This window comes from Piliocolobus tephrosceles, chromosome 4, assembly GCF_002776525.5.
Source record: "Piliocolobus tephrosceles isolate RC106 chromosome 4, ASM277652v3, whole genome shotgun sequence".
Classification (NCBI taxonomy): domain Eukaryota; kingdom Metazoa; phylum Chordata; class Mammalia; order Primates; family Cercopithecidae; genus Piliocolobus; species Piliocolobus tephrosceles.
In genome coordinates this window covers 176700553-176718555 of record NC_045437.1, presented here as the reverse complement: position 1 = coordinate 176718555, position 18003 = coordinate 176700553, and the positions used below count along the sequence as shown (strand labels likewise).

Genomic DNA, 18003 nt, shown 5'->3' with positions numbered 1-18003 from the left:
CAGTGAGAGGAGCAGAGAGTAATTTTTAAATCTATTTTGCTTAAGAACGCAAATAAGAGAGTCAATAAATGGTTCTATGATGTGGCCATTATCATCAAGGGTAAAATCAGTCATCAAAAGCTATTACATGAGGATGGCTTGACCACAAGTAAAAAAAGAGCTGAATCAATCCTTGACTTAGAGAAAAAATTTTCCATTATCCTCTTACCATCCTGTGTAAAAGCTGTCTTTGTAGGTTTAAATTTTAATAAATACCTTTCTGGTCACTTTTTAAAATCCAAGACTGCTGTACATGCCAGCTTCTAATTAAATGCATTCACAATTTTCTTTCTTTAAACAAATTCTCATCAATAAGAATTGGTAATGATGGCTGGCTTTGGGTGGGGTGTAAATTAGAAAACAGTCACCACCATTTTGTTGTTTTTAAATATAAAAACAACTATTTTCTCTTACAAAAACACTGTAAAACAAAAAAAGCACTAAAAAAGTTTCCGTTCAGAGACCACCACTGAAATATTCTAATGCTTTCTAGTTTTTTCTATCACAATTTTATTATTTTTATAATCAGAGGGAAAATATTTTAAGTAACATTTTCATCTAAGTAAAACTGAAAATTTTTGTCATATTTAACATCCTATAGTGAGAAAAGGCACGGGTGGCCTTGCTGGGCTACTCATTTATCTTTGGGTAATCAAGTTAATCTCCTTCAGATGCCCGTCAAATGTGAAAGTGGATGATCTTAAATACAGAGAATGTTTTCCCTCAAACAGTCTTTGATTATGAGACATGAAAGTTTCCAAAAATTTTCCATAGGTCATTCTGGAAAAATGGCTATAGCAGCCTGGTATTAAAATTTCTCTGCATTCCCACATAAAAATAAAGAAAGCACTTACACAGTAAAGCCCAAAGCTTGGAGACAAGGTAGGCTATTGAAAAACAAAATACAAGCAGGTAGGAATAAAACCAACATCATCCATAAGATCTGAGTGGCATCAGCATGGGGAAAATCAGAGGGAAACAAGGTTGATGTATCTGAGAACTGGAAAACCCCTAAAAAACCAAAAGGAATTCACAGGAAAGTAAGGATGCCCAATTGGAGAATAGTAGCTAAAACTAGGAGGGGTTTTGCCTGACCAAAGAGTCAGTGCAAGGGGCCCACAGTAAAATTTGAAGAGGCTAACGTAGGCTAGTCCCTGTGAACTTTGGAGACTGCCCCTGCCTTCCAGGAAGAGAAACTGCTGGGAGTGGAAACAAAATTGAACAGGATGGGAATAATAGAGACAAAGGAAAGAAAAGGGCCAGATAAAAGCAGGTAAAAGGAACAGAGTCAGATAGTGACAGAAAGCAGGGTGCCATTTTTGACAAGAAAACAACAGAAGGCTAGGTCATAAACACTTTAGAAAGCCATTTCTAAATTTCTAAAAGCCATTTCTAAACTTTCAGAACTCCTGAAAGTTCAAGGAAATTATTTTTCACATGAAAATGAAAAACAGAAAGATACTGACGTCAAATCCCATACAAAGTTATACAAAACAAGGGCAGAACATCCTTATAAACCATAAAAGCATGCCACAACACATACCAAAAACAAAATCCCCCAAACAACAACACTCCAGATAATAGCCTACTATTTCAAAATAAACTAAAAGACATGAGACAGAAAAGAACACTAGGAATTAGAAAAATTCAGAAGTGAGAAAAGAGTTAGAAATAAAATGAAAATGCATTTCAGAAATGATGACTACACTAGAAGTCAAAAAAGAAAGGCTAAAAACAACATATAATGCCCCAAGAGAAAAGGAAGAGAAAAAATTAAATTAAAAGATTTACAATATTTAAGATAGTAACAGATAAAGATAGGCAAAGATGATGTAACATACAAATGATAGATGTCCTTAAAAAATCAAAGCAAAGGAAGAAAATTAATATTAACAAGGTAATTAAAAGGCCAGGCACGATGGCTCATGCCTGTAATCCCAGCACTTTAGAAGGCCAAGGCAAGAGGATCACTTGAGCTCAGCAGTTCAAGACCAGCCTGGACAACATGGCGAAACCCCATCTCTACAGAAAACACAAAAGATTAGTTGGTAGACCTAGCTACTTGGGAGGCTGTGGTGTGAGGACAGATTCAGCATGGGAAGCTGAGGCTGCAGTGAGTCATGATCGTGCCACCACACTCCAGCTTGGGTGACAGAGCAAGACTCTGCCTCAAAAAAAAAAAAAAAAAAAAAGGTAGCCATCTGGAAGGGATCCCTCGGTAGGCACCTTGGACTTTGTAGCTTCTGGAACTGTGAGAAATAAATGTTGTTTAAGCCACAAATCTATGGTATTTGTTACAGCAGCCAGAGTAGACCAAGACAGAGTATTTGCTGATAAAGCGGTAATATGTTTTGTGGGAATTTCTGTACCCATGTTTCATCTTAAAATTAAATATTAAAAAGAATTTAACAAAACAAAAACAAAAACCTTTCCAGATCCCTTACCTGTGCCTTGGCCAATTTCTTTTCCAGAAGGTCCCGTTCCCGCTCTGTTTGCTGGAGACGTTTATTAAGTTCCACTATATCTCCCTTTAGTGATGCCAGGGCTGCCGAATGGAGCTGTGGTGACAGAAAGGAGGAGATTATTGTAGCAAAGATGCATTTCCTTCCCTTCATTCCCACAACTAGCATAACTAAATAAAAAGCCTATCATCCAAAAAGCAACACTTTTGAGAATGAAGGTAAGTGTTACCTTACCTTCATTACCTTCTTGCAGACAACAGACATAAATCAGGTGTGCTACCAGCAAGCTGGGTTATATGGTCACCCTAAATATTATGTGTGGGCCATGGGACCTAATTTTGGATGGTATAATCAGGCCAGAGAACAAAACTTCTCTTTCCAATGGCTTTCCCCAAGTTACTCAGTGAGGATGAGCATGACAGCTGAAGTGGAGCTGCCTGACTCTTATCATGAGATGCAAGAAAATGCAGAACCACATTAATTTTCACCTTCAGAAAATACGAAAGCTGAATAGGGCAATTTGGTTTTTTGGAATCCAGTCATCTAAATTGCTGCATGTATGACAGCCAGACGGGGACTGAGCATTAAGGAAAAAAAAAAAAAAAAGCAACAGAGCTCATTTTTTAGATGGTCTCCTTGCACAGTTGACCCATTTATTTTCTTGTTGGTTCTTCCCTCCTCTTTGCCTCCCCACTTCCCCCGAGAGGCTGTACTGGCCAGATGCTTCTTATGTGCTAGCAGGCCCTCTTTCAGGAGCATCACCAGAACTCTGACAAATGATGCTGTGAAAAGACAAATGAAGGAGCAACTGAGGTATCTTTCCCCAGCCATTTCTCTGGTTTAACTGAAGTAGAAAGAATGTTCTTCAACAGATTAATAGGAGGCCCCACGTACACCCAGAATCTCAATCTGTTCAACTTTCAAGTTCTAAAGACTGGACTTTGGCTGCACACATACCTACCACACGTGTGCCTTCTGTTGCTTTTCAGGCTGACGGATGGAACTTTTTTTTTTTTTTTTTTTTTAAAACGGAGTCTCCCTCTGTCGCCCAGGCTGGAGCGCAGTGGCCCGATCTCAGCTCACTGCAAGCTCCGCCTCCCGGGTTCCCGCCATTCTCCTGCCTCAGCCTCCCGAGTAGCTGGGACTACAGGCGCCCGCCACCTCGCCCGGCTAGTTTGTTGTATTTTTTTTTTAGTAGAGACGGGGTTTCACCGTGTTAGCCAGGATGGTCTCGATCTCCTGACCTCGTGATCCGCCCGTCTCGGCCTCCCAAAGTGCTGGGATTACAGGCTTGAGCCACCGCGCCCGGCTGGATGGAACTATTTTTAAGACCCGTTCAACACACTGGTCCCAAAGCAACACCCTGAAACCTCCTTTGAAACCTTGAAACTTTCCATTCCAGGTGGAGCTCAGACTATCCCCTCGCTGAATTCCATACTACATTTGGGTGAACAACTGGAATCAGAACAAACCATCCCCTGGCTTTATAGGCTTTTTGTAGTCTTTGCCAAGAAGAAGTTCAAGTAAGAAGTGAGCAAATACATTTGATGTTTAAAGACGGACACAGGACAACGGTACGTAACTCAACTTTGAAGATTCTCATTTGAGGCTTAGAAAAATGTGCTTTTCTGCAACCTGCACTCCACACACAGCATGTTGGCTGACAGGCTTTGGGGTGAGGGTGGGGTGGCTGGTGAGTGAGGGAGAAGCAGATACAAGGTAGAGTGTGGGGTTTCAAAGCAGTTGTTTTTGTTAGACTCTAATAGCAGTAAATGTGACTTCACTTAATTGCATTGGAGCAGCAAACCAACAGATCAATAGCTGATTTGAAACCAGGAATGCTTAAAATTAAAAAAAGGAAATGTCAAGCAATCTGGTAGTATTTGTCTTCTGATGTACAGCTAGGGCGGCTTGGAAAAGGTCACTGTGGGTTTCAGATACAACGTTTTGTGTGAAGACTTCTCAGTACAAATACCACAGTGTTCCCATTGTATAATCTCTTTGAGATTGGTTTGTTTGGTGGAGAGGGAACAAATTCACTCTCTTTGATGGCTGGTTGCCCCCTCAGCCTCTGAACTGTCAGTCTGAGGATTTTCCTTCAGCATCTGACACTGTGGCATGTTACACTATTATACCAACTCTTGAGAGAGGATTTGCCACCTCACCTCCGGCGAGAAGGATAAAATACGTGAGAGCTGACATGTTCTTTAAGAAATTGAGGAGTGGGGATAAGGATCCCAGCTCTGTGAGCCTAAACTTGCTTCCTTCCTCGTTGTATCTCCCCTCCTACTTCTGGGGAAAAGGGCTGCTTGGAGGGGTTAAGGGAAGCCCGGAGGGAAAAGCGGAGAGAATGCTGCATGCTCCCCCACGGACTCGATAAGCTGGGCCAGATGGAGATACACAGAGCACTTACTTCCATCACAGACTTGGAAGAGGGGTCCAGGATGGGTCACTGTCATGGGCGAGAGCACCAGGCTTGGAGTGATAATACCTTCTGGCCTACCAGCTCTCCAGATTTCCAGGAAGAGCTGTCAGATGCCCACTGGGGGCAGGTCCCTTCACCTCTCTGGATGGAAGGTGCCTATGTATGAGGTGAGAATAGATTCCTTGAGAATCTCATGAATGCAATGGACCCTTCTACCAGGGCAGAGATGAGTTTGGGATGCATGCATATTTTCCACCCAGTTATGGTGATGACACACTCTGGAATCTATCTATGGGCCCCTCAATAAGAAACATCTGGACTCGATGTCAGCTCTGTGACCCCACATCAGTTTCAGAGACTGTCTCATGCGTCATCATCACAGATGTCTGAGCGGGGAAAAGAACCTTGGTACGATGTCCCCCACTTCACAACTGCAGGTGAGGATCTGGAATCCAGAGTCTGACTCGCTTACTCAAGGTCTCATAGTCAGCTGAGCACCAGGGCCAAGGCCACAGCACTCTTCTCTAGCTCCGTGGTGTTGTACGTGACAGAAGTCTTCAGTTTTTTTACTTGGATGAAAATGTTACTTAACATATCTTCTCTGATTATAAAAGTTCTAAAATTGTGACAGAAAAATAAACCAGAAAGAGCATTCTCGTATTTTAGTGATGGGCTTTGGGTGGTTTTAAGCTGTTTTTTGTTTGGGTACTTTTTGTTTAATGAGCATTTTTTCCTAAAAGAAGTTATGTTTGTATTAAAGACAAGATAAAATAAAGTGACTGCTTTCTGGACATGCAGGCTGTAGCGTAAATATTGTACAGGGTTATTTTGCTTCCTAGCTGCAGTCTGTCTGTCCACCAGCTCTTCTGATAGAAGGAAAAACTGTAACAATGAGGTAGAAGAAAACATGTCTCTTACTGGTACTGACAATTACTCGGCAGAGGCTACAACTAGAGAGAGCAGAAGATGGAGGGGGAGAAGTCACCAACCAGCCACAAGCCACACCGCCTAGAATCGGCTGACAGACCACTCCCGACCTCCTGGATTGAGTAGGAGAGGATCGAGTGGACTTCCCACCACCAGTTTGAGTGCTGGACACCCAGCCTCTGTGTGTTCGAGTTCAGTGGCATGCCCTGTCCCACCGCATCACCAACTCAAGTCGTCAAAAGCTGACGTAACCTCCCTTCTTCTGGGGTTTCACCGCTCTCTGGCAGAGTCGGTGGCATCCCTGAAATTCAACAGCTAGAGTGTTTGTGAGTGATGCTACACGAGGGCATTTGTGTAGCTGTGTGTCGACAAGCACGAAAAACTTAGTTTAGAGGTCCTTCTAGGCAGTTAAAACTTTTTTACTGAAATATAATATTTACACATATTTATGCGGTACATGTGATATTTTGATGCATGCATACAATGTGTAATGATCAAATCAGGATATTTAAAAGAATCATCACCACAAACATTTTTCATTTCTTTGTGCTAGGAACATTTCAAATTTCTTCTAGCTGTTCTGAAATCGACATTACTGCCAGCTCTAGTCACCCTACCATGCTACCAGACACCCAGAGTTGTTTCTTCTAACAGCATGTTTGTACCCATTAACCAGCCTCTCTCTTCCTCCGTCCCCCACTATCCTCACGTTCTTGCCCACCTCTGGTGTCCGTCATTCTATCTCTATCTCTGTGAGATCAGCTTTGTTAGCACCCACCTGAGTAAGAACATGTGATGTTTGTCTTTCTGTGCCTGGCTTATTTCACTTAATGACCTCCAGTTCTGTCCACATTGCTGCAGATGACAGGATTTCATTCTTTATTATGGCTGAGTAACATTCCACTGTGCACATGTACCACACTCTCTATACCCATTCATCTGATGACGCGCACTTAGGCCGACTCCGGACCTTGGCTGTTGGAAACTGTGCTGCAATAAACATGGGGATACAGGTGTTCCTGTAGTAAGCTGATTTTCTTTCCTTTGAACAAATACCCAAGTAGTGGAATTGGATCATATGGTAGTTCTGTTTTTAGGGTTTTTTTTAGGAACCTCCACACTGTTTTCCATAATGGTTGTCCTGATTTACATTCCCACCAACAGTGTATAGAGTGCCTCTGGGTAATTTTTAAAAGGACTGACAGCAGGTTTAAATCTTGGAAAGATAAATGTACTAAAGCAACCAAAATTGTCAAGTATGTATAAATGGGAAATTATATTTATGCTCATTTTTGGGATCCCTTTAATCACATTCTGGTTTCTCAAATGGCCTCTAACTTGAGTGAGAGATTCAGAAATACGAACTACGAAGTATGATGAAAAGAAAATGTTCCATGAACCAAACAGAAAGAAAATACATGCTGTTTGGAGTCTGTGCTAGTGTCTTCCTCAACACATATTTCTCTTCATCCTCAGGAGTCAGATGCTGATTTTTAGCTGGCCATATTGCTGTTCAGCTAAAACATCCCAGTTCCCATCCTTCAGTGCAGTTGGAGCTAGGTATAGCCATGTGACAAAGTTCTGGCCAGCGCGATGTAAGCAGAAATACTGTGCGAGAGATATGGGAAAATCTTTTTGAGAGGCCACACCCTTTTTCCTTTCGTCCATCCTTGCTGTTTCCTATCTTATGTGATGGATGGAGCTATAGCAGCCATCCTGTGCTACAAAGCTGAGATTCTAGGGAGCAGAGCAGAAAGGTGCCTGAGTCCCTAGCAACTTTGTGGAGCCACCCTACCAGCTTTGGACTGCCTAACCCCAGACTTCTGTTACAGAGCTGCAAGAAACAAACCTCTGTTGTACAAAGTGCTGTAAGTTGAGAGTTTCTCAATGAAATGAGAAGCTGATCTCATCCTAATTCACAGAATCAGATACACCTGGGTTCAAATCTTATCTATACCACTTGTTGGTGGACTATCCTTGCATAACTTAATCCCTTTTGTTGTAGGGCTGTGTCAAGACAAATGATGGCATCCAGAAAGCTACTAGCATGGTGGTTGGAACCAGGTAAGCACTCAACAAACGGGTTTGTTTGAAGTCAACAACCTTCTCAGGCACAGCAAGCCCCATCAGAGGTGCTAGGGACACTCAGACTAGGAAAACGGTCCTGTCCTGGAGAAGCATATCACCTGGTGAATAGCACAGGACTAAGAAGCCAATAGCTGCGTTGCCAGATTCTGCTGAAATCCTAAGGCTTAAGTTGCTGACAGCCAGGGCTGTTAGTTCTCTGTGAAATTTTAACATGAGGCCTAAACGAGGTTGGATAGGACCCTGGCACTTCGTATACAAATCTGGATCTAGTGCATGAAGGATATAGATCCATACATTCCTCACATTTCTGGAGATAAAATGCCCTAATTCCCTAGGCTGTTTTGAGCCCTGCTTCACATTCATTTTACCGTGTGTATCCAAACGAAACTAAACCACCTGGACATTTGGCTGCAAGCTAACTGTCAAAATGGTTATTTTTGGATAAAACATAACTTGAGTAAAATAATTTCACTGTTCAACTGACTGTAAGGACAAGCCCTCTCAGCCTCTGAGAGGAAAGGTGAGCGGCCCCGCCGGGCCCAGGTGAGAAGTGAGCAGTGCCCTCATGACAGACTCTCCCAGGGGTTTCTTCTCTGCTAAGTGGATAGATGTCTACTCCGTTACAGATCTGCTGTGTGACAAAAGGCTTCACACTTCATAAGGTGTCCTTGAATTCTGCAGTCCACTGACTCTGACGAGAGCCCCTCCAGGAGTGTCACTGCGTATTTCTGGTTATTAGGTGCGTCTGCATTTTGCTACCCCTGGCAATAAACACAGCAGACAAGCCTCACTACCCCGTGCACACGGTACTCTCCAGGTGCCATCTCCCCGACCTTCGTCACACCAGGACTCTGGCCTAAGGGCAGCTATGCTTCCCGATTTGCTGAGGGGCAGCTGTTTTTCCCATGAAACACAGTTGGTAAAAGGAATCCAGGATCTGAATAAAATGTGGGCCTAGATTCATTTTTCTGGGACTTCAGTCTGCGCTTTGAACGGCACTGTCTTCAGAGGGCCCAAAGGCTTCTGCAGCCACAGCTGAGGCAGAGGAATGAGTTCATCCCCACAGGCCCCATCTAGATACAAGGCTGCTGAGGCACCTCATGCTGCTGAGGGCTGGGCCAGTTTTCCCGGCTCTGTTGGGAAATGAGTTCATCTGGGGTAAACTGTGCTTGTCCTCTCTTTCTCCTTAACTTGGTCTGGCTACCTGAGGTGCTCATTTAACACTCACTGCCAGCGTGCCTCTATTGCCTTCCCACTGAGCAATGACAGGAGTTACAGTGGCCCCCCCACTTAATGGAGGGAGATCTGCTCCAAGACCCGCAGTGGACGCCTGAAACCTGTTAGTACTGAACTCTATATACACTATGTTTTTTCCTATACATACAAAGCTATGATAAAGTTTAATTCATAGTCAGAGATTCACAATAATAGAACAGACCAATTATTAACAACATGCCAGCATTGCTGCTCTTATGCTTCGGGCCATCAGGATGTAAAATAAGGATGACTTGAACACAAGCACTGTGATGCCATGGCATGTGATGTGAAAACCCAGCTGGCCGATGAGTGGCGAGCACAAACAGTGCAGATCTGCTGGACAAAGGAAGGAGCCTTTCCCCGGGTCGAACAAAGCAGCCCAGCATGCAAATGCATCAGGCTACTCACGACAGCACACAATTTCAAACCTGCCAATTGTTTATTTTTGGAATTTTCCACTTAATATTTTCAGACTGCAGTTGACTGCAAGTAACTGACACCATGGGTACAGGGGGACTACTGTACTATTCTGTCTTTCTGGCTGAGCCACTTGCTTTCCAGATACAAAGTACGCACAGTTTTTGCTTATGTTTTAGTGATGACAGTGGGTAGTGCCAGCTTCTCTCATCCAGTGACCTCTTCATCAAAGGGGAAGAAATGAGAACTCAATTTCACTGAACACATATTTTTGGCAGGTTCCACACTGCATGCTTCATACACTTTACCTGTTCCATCAGCTGCAGAGGAAAGGCAGTGTCAAATCCCAATGCCAAAATCTGGGAATATTCTTGAGAATTCCAGGCTACTGGGCAGTAATCATGAAAGTAATAATATTAATAGTTACTGTTTGCTGAAAACTTATGGACATCAGGGGCTTTGGCTAGGCACATCACATGCCATATCTTATGTAACCATCACCACAATGCTGTGAGATAGATGTTATTACCTCCTCCTGGCAAACAAGGAAACCAAGGCACAGAAGAGAGGTAGAGAATCAGCCCAAGTGAAGAAAACTAATAAATACTAGGTTGGTGCAAAAGTAATTGCAATGGCAAAAACCGCAATTACTTTTGCACCAACCTAATAGTACAGGAGATAGTAACACACCCGAGGACTCTATGCTCAAATCTTCTCCACTATGTGCATCGCTGGCACCTCCAACTCAACATGCCACGGCTCTCCCTTGCCCGAGGGATGCGTAAACCTGCTTGTGTCCATGTATGTGGGTGTGTGTGTTGGGGGGGGCGGCGTGGACGTGGGACAGAGGTGAGGTGTGTGCACAGGCAGGGCTGGAGACATGGGAGAAGCAGGGTCGGGGTTTTCGTGATGGCAGCACCCATGTGATTTTCGGTGGGAGCAGGGGGGTGGCAGGGCAAGTCCTCCAATGTAGTGATGAAGCTTAGGGATCAGCTTGGTATAAATTTGGGTGATTCTCTTTGTCCTTTCTGTGCTTTTTCATCCTCTGTAGAAGGGTTTGTATCGGATTATCTCTAAGATTCTTCTGGTTTTAAACTTGTAAGCGTGCATGTCTGACATGTTCACCTGTCCAGGCACCTGAGTTCTGCGCTATGGGCTTTGCATATTTTATTTGCCCACTGGTCCCAGAAAGAATCTGCTGAAGCTCAAACATTTAAGGAAGCTTCACTCCATACAGAACTGTTCAGCCAAGATCTTTTCCCTAAAAATGGAATGAGTTCTCATAATCACACATCGTCTTCCCACTGGCAAGGGAATTTGAGAACATCTAGTCCAATTCCTTCATTGTCGAGAAATGAAACTAAGACTCAGAGAGATTCAAGGTTCATCAAATTCAGATTTCCTGGTTCCCTGTCCAGAGGCTACCTCTCTCCCAATGGCAATCCAAGAGCTTGTGGGTAGTCAATAATATACGTATGTCTCAGCTATCCTTGGAGACAGCAAGAAACATCTGCATATGAAAAAGCAGCCTCATTCAGCTTCCCCTCCAAGACTCCACACCCAGGTGTTCTAATTTGGATAAAGAACAAAATGCCTGGCAAAAGAGTAGTGTTCCCTGCTAGATGGACACCACCAGGGCTGTTCGGTGACTTCTAGGACTGCAACATTCCTCTTTACTGCTGGAATTCCAGCTAGGGACACCTGCTATGTAATATTTCAAGAAATGCTGCTCATAGCCTTGAAAGTTAAAACTCATTAAATATAATCTACAAGATGTCTCACTGCATGCAAATCACTTGTGTGTGCCCTAGATCAACTAAGAAAGCAGCAGTTTTTCATCTTTCATTTTAGCTGACAATTTCATTGAGAGGTCAGTGACCCCTGAATTATTTCTTAAACCTCAGCCAAAATTGAGTTGCTCAAAACAGCATTCAAAGGCTCCTTCAATACGGCAGCACTGGGAGACCATTTATATGAGAAAGATTAACCCTACCCAAGGACGGCTGATGTAGGGAACAGCGCCAGATCACAAAGCTGGCCCAGGTACTCACTGTGAAAGCTGTCATACTGGTCCCCAGGACCCACTTAAAGTCACACCTTCCCTTCTTCAAATAAATGGTTAGGAAATGGCTCCCAAGGCAGGGAGGTGTCTGAGACTGACAATCAGCTTTGAAGATGACCCTCAATCCCATCCCATTTATAAACATCTGCTCCTCTGAAAGTAAGTCCCATCATAGTTTTTACTGGCTAACACAACTGCTTGCTATGTGCTAGATTGCTATACTCAGCACATAACATGCATTTTCTCAACTATTCTTCACATAGCTTTATGAGATGGGTACTGCTGTTATCTCCAATTTAACGAGGTAGGAATTGAGACTTAGAGGTTAAGTAACTTGTCAAGCTAGTAAGTAACAGAGCTAGAATGAAAGCCCAGGTCTTTCTAACCCCAGGGTCTTGTTCATAACTACCATGTCCCATGCTTTGCAACAGAGTATCATAGCACTTCTGAGATCCTTGCAAATACCCATGAAACTGTTGAGAAGAAAAGACCTCAGAGGGTTATTCTGTTAAGAGAGGAAAGCAGAATTAGCACAATTAGCATGGGGGCTACAGAGGTATTCATTCTTTAAAACTTTAAACATTTTGAGGAACAGAAGACCCTTCAGCTGGTATCACACCAGGAAGAAATCAGTGAAAAATCAATCTCCAGCTATTTCCACATTCTATGTGGGAAAGTTAAAGAGGACATAATTGTAGTAGAGGTAAAAAAAAAAAAAGCCCTTACAAACACCTAACTTTGCTGCTTAAAGAGTACAGAGAAGGAAGGTTATTACCTTCAACTGTTGGGATCTTTAAAAATTAAAAATCTAAATAGAAGGATATTTTATATACCTTGTAAAAATTTCCTATACAAATATTGTAAGACAATAGTAGCTATAAAAAATAAGTTAGTATTTTCACCTAAAAAATCCTAACTTGTAGTAATATTCGTTTTCAAGGGAAACGAAAATTATGTGGTTATACAAGGGTTTTTGGAAAGAAACACAGACAAAATAAAGACACTGCACTAAGCTGGCTGCACCAACTTAAATTTCAAGGTGGGTTGCATCCTAATGACACATCATGAAGGAGATGAAGATGTAACAATTAAATCCAGCTAATCAGAGGACATGAATATTTTAGTGCATGCTAAATACTCATGTGATCCCCCAGGCGGAAACTCCCACAGAGAATTCAATGAACAAGAATAAAAGGGTTTTCTGACAAGGTCTGCATTGTTCATAAATTTTTATATTGATCCAGTTTAGCAGGTATCGAATTCCCCATTCTAGAGAAACCAAGTACCTTTAATGGTGAAACACTCAATAAACTCCACAGATCAGGAAAGGCCAAAGTATTTTTACAGCAGTGGTTGAAGTGCTTTGAAGAGGCCCTAGATTTTAATGGATTAAGGACAATACTTTTTGATTGGGAAAGCAAATGGAGGTTTAGATTTACGTGTGTGTGTGTGTCTACATATACCCATACACACATATACATACAATTACCAACATATACACATACAGAGTATATATAAAACTCAAGGCACATGCTTCCAGACTTTTAAAGTATAAGAGTTAGCCAAGATGTCAGCTATTTAGATATTCAATACAATTATTTTTAAATGCATTCCCATCTTTCAAAAGATACTTTAATATGCATTATTTCATTTAAAGAAAATCAGTTTTAAAATGTTTGATACCACGGCATGCTCCGTTTCAGGGAAGGCCTAGGCAGGCCGTGGCTTGTCTTGCCTCACCACAGTGCTGCTGACGGATGGGCCATTTACCGCTTGCTGGTACATCTAATCCAAAGCACCAGGAGAGGACAGAGGAGACACATTTCAAATCTGCTTCGTGTTCTCTCTCTGATGGGGCCCTGCTGACTGCTTCAGAGAACAGTGTGTTTAGATAGAAAGAAGGAAAGGCTTTTAGGTCTGATTCTTCTTTCCTTTCCAAATCACTCTAACCCAGCCAACAGTAGTCCCAACTCAGATCACTTTGTTCCCAGAAAAGGAAGAAAATGAGAAAGAGATTAGGTAGAAAGAAAACAACATGGAAAAAGAGTTTCATGGTTAAGGACATAGGCTTTGTCAAAATGCAAAAACAAAATACCCTGGACTTCAGTATTAGTTCAGCCTTGGGTAACTCATTCAACTTTTCTAAGCCTCAGTCTACTCATCTTTAAAATGGGAACAACACCCACTCATTCTAGTTGAGATGATTAGATGAAATATTTCAGGCAAATCACTTAACCATAACATCAGCTGGCAGAGTGTCAGCCACAAGGATCATTGTAATCTTTTTTTTTTTCTTCCTTGAGACACAGTCTGACTCTGTCACTCAGGTTAGAATGCAGTGGCAAGAACACGATTCACTGCTGCCTCGACCTCCCAGGCTCAAGTCATTTTCCCGCCTCAGCCTCTCCAGTAGTTGGGACCACAGTCGGGTACCACCACGTCCAACGAATTTTGTTGTTGTTATTGTAGAGACGGGGTATCACCATGTTGCCTGGGCTGGACTCAAACTTCTGGGCTCAAGTGATTCACCCACCTCAGCCTCCCAAAGTGCTAGGATTACAAGCTAGAGCCACTGTGCCTTGGTCCACTGCCACCTTACTGACCACAATTATCATATGCCACCATTTCTGCCCGCTAAAAAGTGTCGAAATAAAATCAGGCTTTGAAAACAGTGGTACGTTACTCTCCTATCTCTTTTTCACAAGTCCTGATTAAGCAATCAGAACAATTCAACACATTGGAGCCTAGATCACATTAATCAGAGTAATCTAGACTCTGCCTTTCAACATGTGTAATTGAATCAGCTGCTCCCTGCACCCAGGCTGGGCCAGGAGGTAAGCCGGCAAACACATTCATCCTAAACAGCCTGGAAACTGGAGTAGCCTCATGCCCACTTTGTACCCTCCGCCTCCTGTGTCCTCGTATCATTCAGGTAAGAAACAGTTGAGAACCAGGCAGGACATACATAATGACCCCAAAATCAATTTCCATAAACACGCAGCTCAACAGTACAAAAGAGAGGACCAAAGAAGCTACTGTAAGCAAGGACACACACAGATGACAAAGGTCATCTATTCATGATAGAAAATAAAAAAATAATAAGTTTTTGAATAAATTGTGTGGCGGGCATAGAATACTAAGTTGTCACCAAAACAGAGAAATATATAATTAACTTGGCAATCATTATTTCCCACATGTGTGACTCATTTCCTAAGCTCTTTCATGTTGGTTTCCAATTGTCCCCCATAGACCACCCATTCTCCCCATCCACTTTCTGTTTCTTCCTTTTCTTCATAATCCTTACTATGACCTGACATCATATCCTAACACTTTTTGTTGTTGTTGACTCACTGCCTCCATAAAATTATGAGTTCCAAGAAGGCAGGGATGTCAAGAGGCTGGGGAAACAGCTCATGAACAAGATGAACTGTGCCTGGCACATGGTAGAATTTCATGCACTATTTGCTGAATGGGTAAAGTTAGCAAATTAGAAAATACAGATAAAAGAACATTATCCTTACCTCTTCCCACCACCACTATGAGATGATATCACCTGCAAATACCTGTCAGACATTTCTGTATGTGTAACACTTAAGATAATTTATGCAAAACAATTTTTAATATAGTACTGTTTTTGGCCACAATATCTAACTAGAAAGAAGTCCCAAAATACATGTACCAAAATGTTAACAGCATCCCCAGGTAATCTCTGTGTAGTGTGATTACAAATGGTTTTTTTCCTTAGGTTTATTGTATTTTTTCTATAATAAACACATATTGGTATTATACAATTTTTAAGTGTTTTCTTGACCCTATTTACAAAGTCTTATGAAGAATACAAATAGGTACTCCTTGCTCTCAACAAGCTCCCAGTGTATTCAGAGAGATAAACCAAGGATTTTCCAAATCTAGGAGTTGGAAAGATCATTAACTGTCCTCTTATCCAATAGTCTAGCCAGTGCCAGAATCCTGTCTACAGTGTTGCCTGCAGGTGGTCACTACGTCATGTGATAAAAAGCTCGGCAACTCCTCAGACAGCCAAGCCTGCTCACTGTTGGATAGCTACTGGCATTTGCAAATTTTACCTTACATAGCAACTCTGAAATTGCCTCCTTGTAACTTGTGCCATTGGTCTAGTTCCATAAGTAGGATAAAATTAGCTCTCTTCTATACTCCAAACTCTCCAAGTAATTCACTCTATCAATAAGATCCTTCTGAAATCATCAAACCTCCAGAACAATCCTTGATCACCCGAGGGCCCCTAGGATGTCAGTTTTCCTTTTGGTAAATGGTAGGCAGGACCAAGCAGTACTCCAGATGAATTCTGCCTAACACATTCTTACGGGCCGATCACTTTACAAGAGTTTTCATAGAATTCTCACAGTAAACCGAGATAGGTGCTACAATGACCTCATTTAGGAAACTGAGGCACAGTCAGTTTTCTAGTACTTGAAACCACAAACTTACAGGCTGAGCTGTCACATTTATGATGGGTATCCAGGGTCACACATTTTGAGATCACATATCTGGTGCGGGCTAAAGGAGAGAGCCTGAGGGCTCAAGACTGCAGACTTGGATGGTGCTTAGCACCAGATGGTTTATAGCAGCGCTGCTCAAATTGGAAAGGCCATTGGTACCAGAGGAAGTTTCTGTGGGATCCCCATGCTTGCTCTGACAGTGCCTGGCACCAGAGGGAGAAGAAGCTCCCCTGTATAGGTGAAGGGCAGCCTGAACTCTGTAGCCAGAAAGGCATTGTTCTACCCCAAAAGACCTTGTTCCTGCAAGTAAGTCATGAACCTACCAAAGCTGGTGCATCTCCTGCACCCATCTGCCAGCACTAGCCTGGCCAGGGCTTGTGAGTGTTTTGCAATTCTTTGCCAAATCAAAGATGTCAGAACTGCAGATAAAAGCTACAACACAATGCAAGTCAACCACAGACCAGAATGAAACCTGGTGGTTTGAGTCTAGCTTGACAGCGTTCCAGCTCTTTTCCTGTAAGGAGCTGCTTCTCCCTCAAAAGCAGCCTGTCCTCCCACTTTGTCTCGAGAAACCACAACACACTAGTAATTCGGACAGGTATGGAACAACTCAGCATTATCTTAATATAAAAAGCCTCCCTGTTTCTTCCCCCGACCTACAAGAAACACTAACATTTCATCACATATTGTCTTGCCAGTTCTCTTACAAACTGACTTACTCCTTTTTTGTCCCCTTAATTTCATGGGCTAATTCTGAAATTAATGAAGTACAGCAGGGGTAGTGGCATTACTGCAGATGGGATAGCTAAGGACAATGCAAGGTCTCCTACATCGGCACTCACCTCTACCCGTCTGCCATTACAGGGACTCTGTGACACCCTTGAAAGAGAAAGCAGCAGGAAGAATAAAGAGGAGGCCACTGTGATGGGCTAATAAATGTTTCTTTGGGGTTTACGTTTACTGGTTGTTTCTGACTTTCTCTAAATGGTAGGAGCCCCTAACCCAAGAGTACCGTCTTCCAACCTGTAACTGCCCAGTGAATCCATATTAGGTTCCAGACCTAATGGTAATAGAAACAGCTTGGTTGCTGAGGGAGGTAGGGAGCTTTTGGGTAATCACAAATAGCACACAGCTTCCTAGAGGTAAGGCTTCTTTCATCATACATTTTTGGGAATGACCTTGGTTTCTGCCCCCATCGCATACATTCATTTACAAACTAAATTTCTCCTGTGCTTATTAAGGGCGGGGGGAGCAGGCGGGGAGTGAGGGCTGCATATTTTCCCAAGCTCATGAAGCCCAGCCTAATCATTACTTCAAACATGCCACAGCAAAAGAAGTGACATCTAATCCTTGATTTTCTCGTCATGTCTACCATTTCTCCACCTCCTCGTAGACACAGCACTAGGATGCAAACAGAAAAATTCCCTAAAGCTGCCTTATTTTGTTTCCTGAACGCAGAAAGGCAGTGAGCAAAGAAACTACGAAAGACTCCTAGGCTGTGTAGGAATGACACATTTCCAACCTAGATAAAAATATCCAAAGAAAGTCTAAGTCTGGCAGTGACTAGAAATACTGCATTTTAACAATACAAAAACTAAAATTTACCCAAACCCTTAAAGGTGAGCCTTACCGCTAAAGAAGTTTACACTGACCATCATTAGGCATGGGACCAAGTACAGCAGTGGAAAAAGTGCTGAGTAAGCTTTTGCCTGGTATTCAGATGGAGTGTCCTAAGAGTCCTGCATGAGCTACCCTGTGGGGTCAAAATTCTGAAATGCAAATCTTGGAACAGCATGGGTGATAATACAGTTTAAATGCAAGCATCACTCTGAGATGGATAAACAGGAC

The 18003-nt window shown here is 42.6% G+C and overlaps 1 protein-coding gene across 2 annotated transcripts in view; it reads right to left on the bottom strand.

Annotated features, from left to right (window-relative positions):
* MCC (MCC regulator of WNT signaling pathway) overlaps positions 1-18003 on the bottom strand; it is a 469138-nt gene that overhangs the window by 124501 nt on the left and 326634 nt on the right. For both annotated transcript variants that reach the window (XM_023197695.2, XM_023197703.1), the window contains one exon: positions 2484-2597. In XM_023197695.2, coding sequence (XP_023053463.1) covers positions 2484-2597 — 114 coding nt within the window. The remainder of the gene's footprint in view (positions 1-2483; positions 2598-18003) is intronic.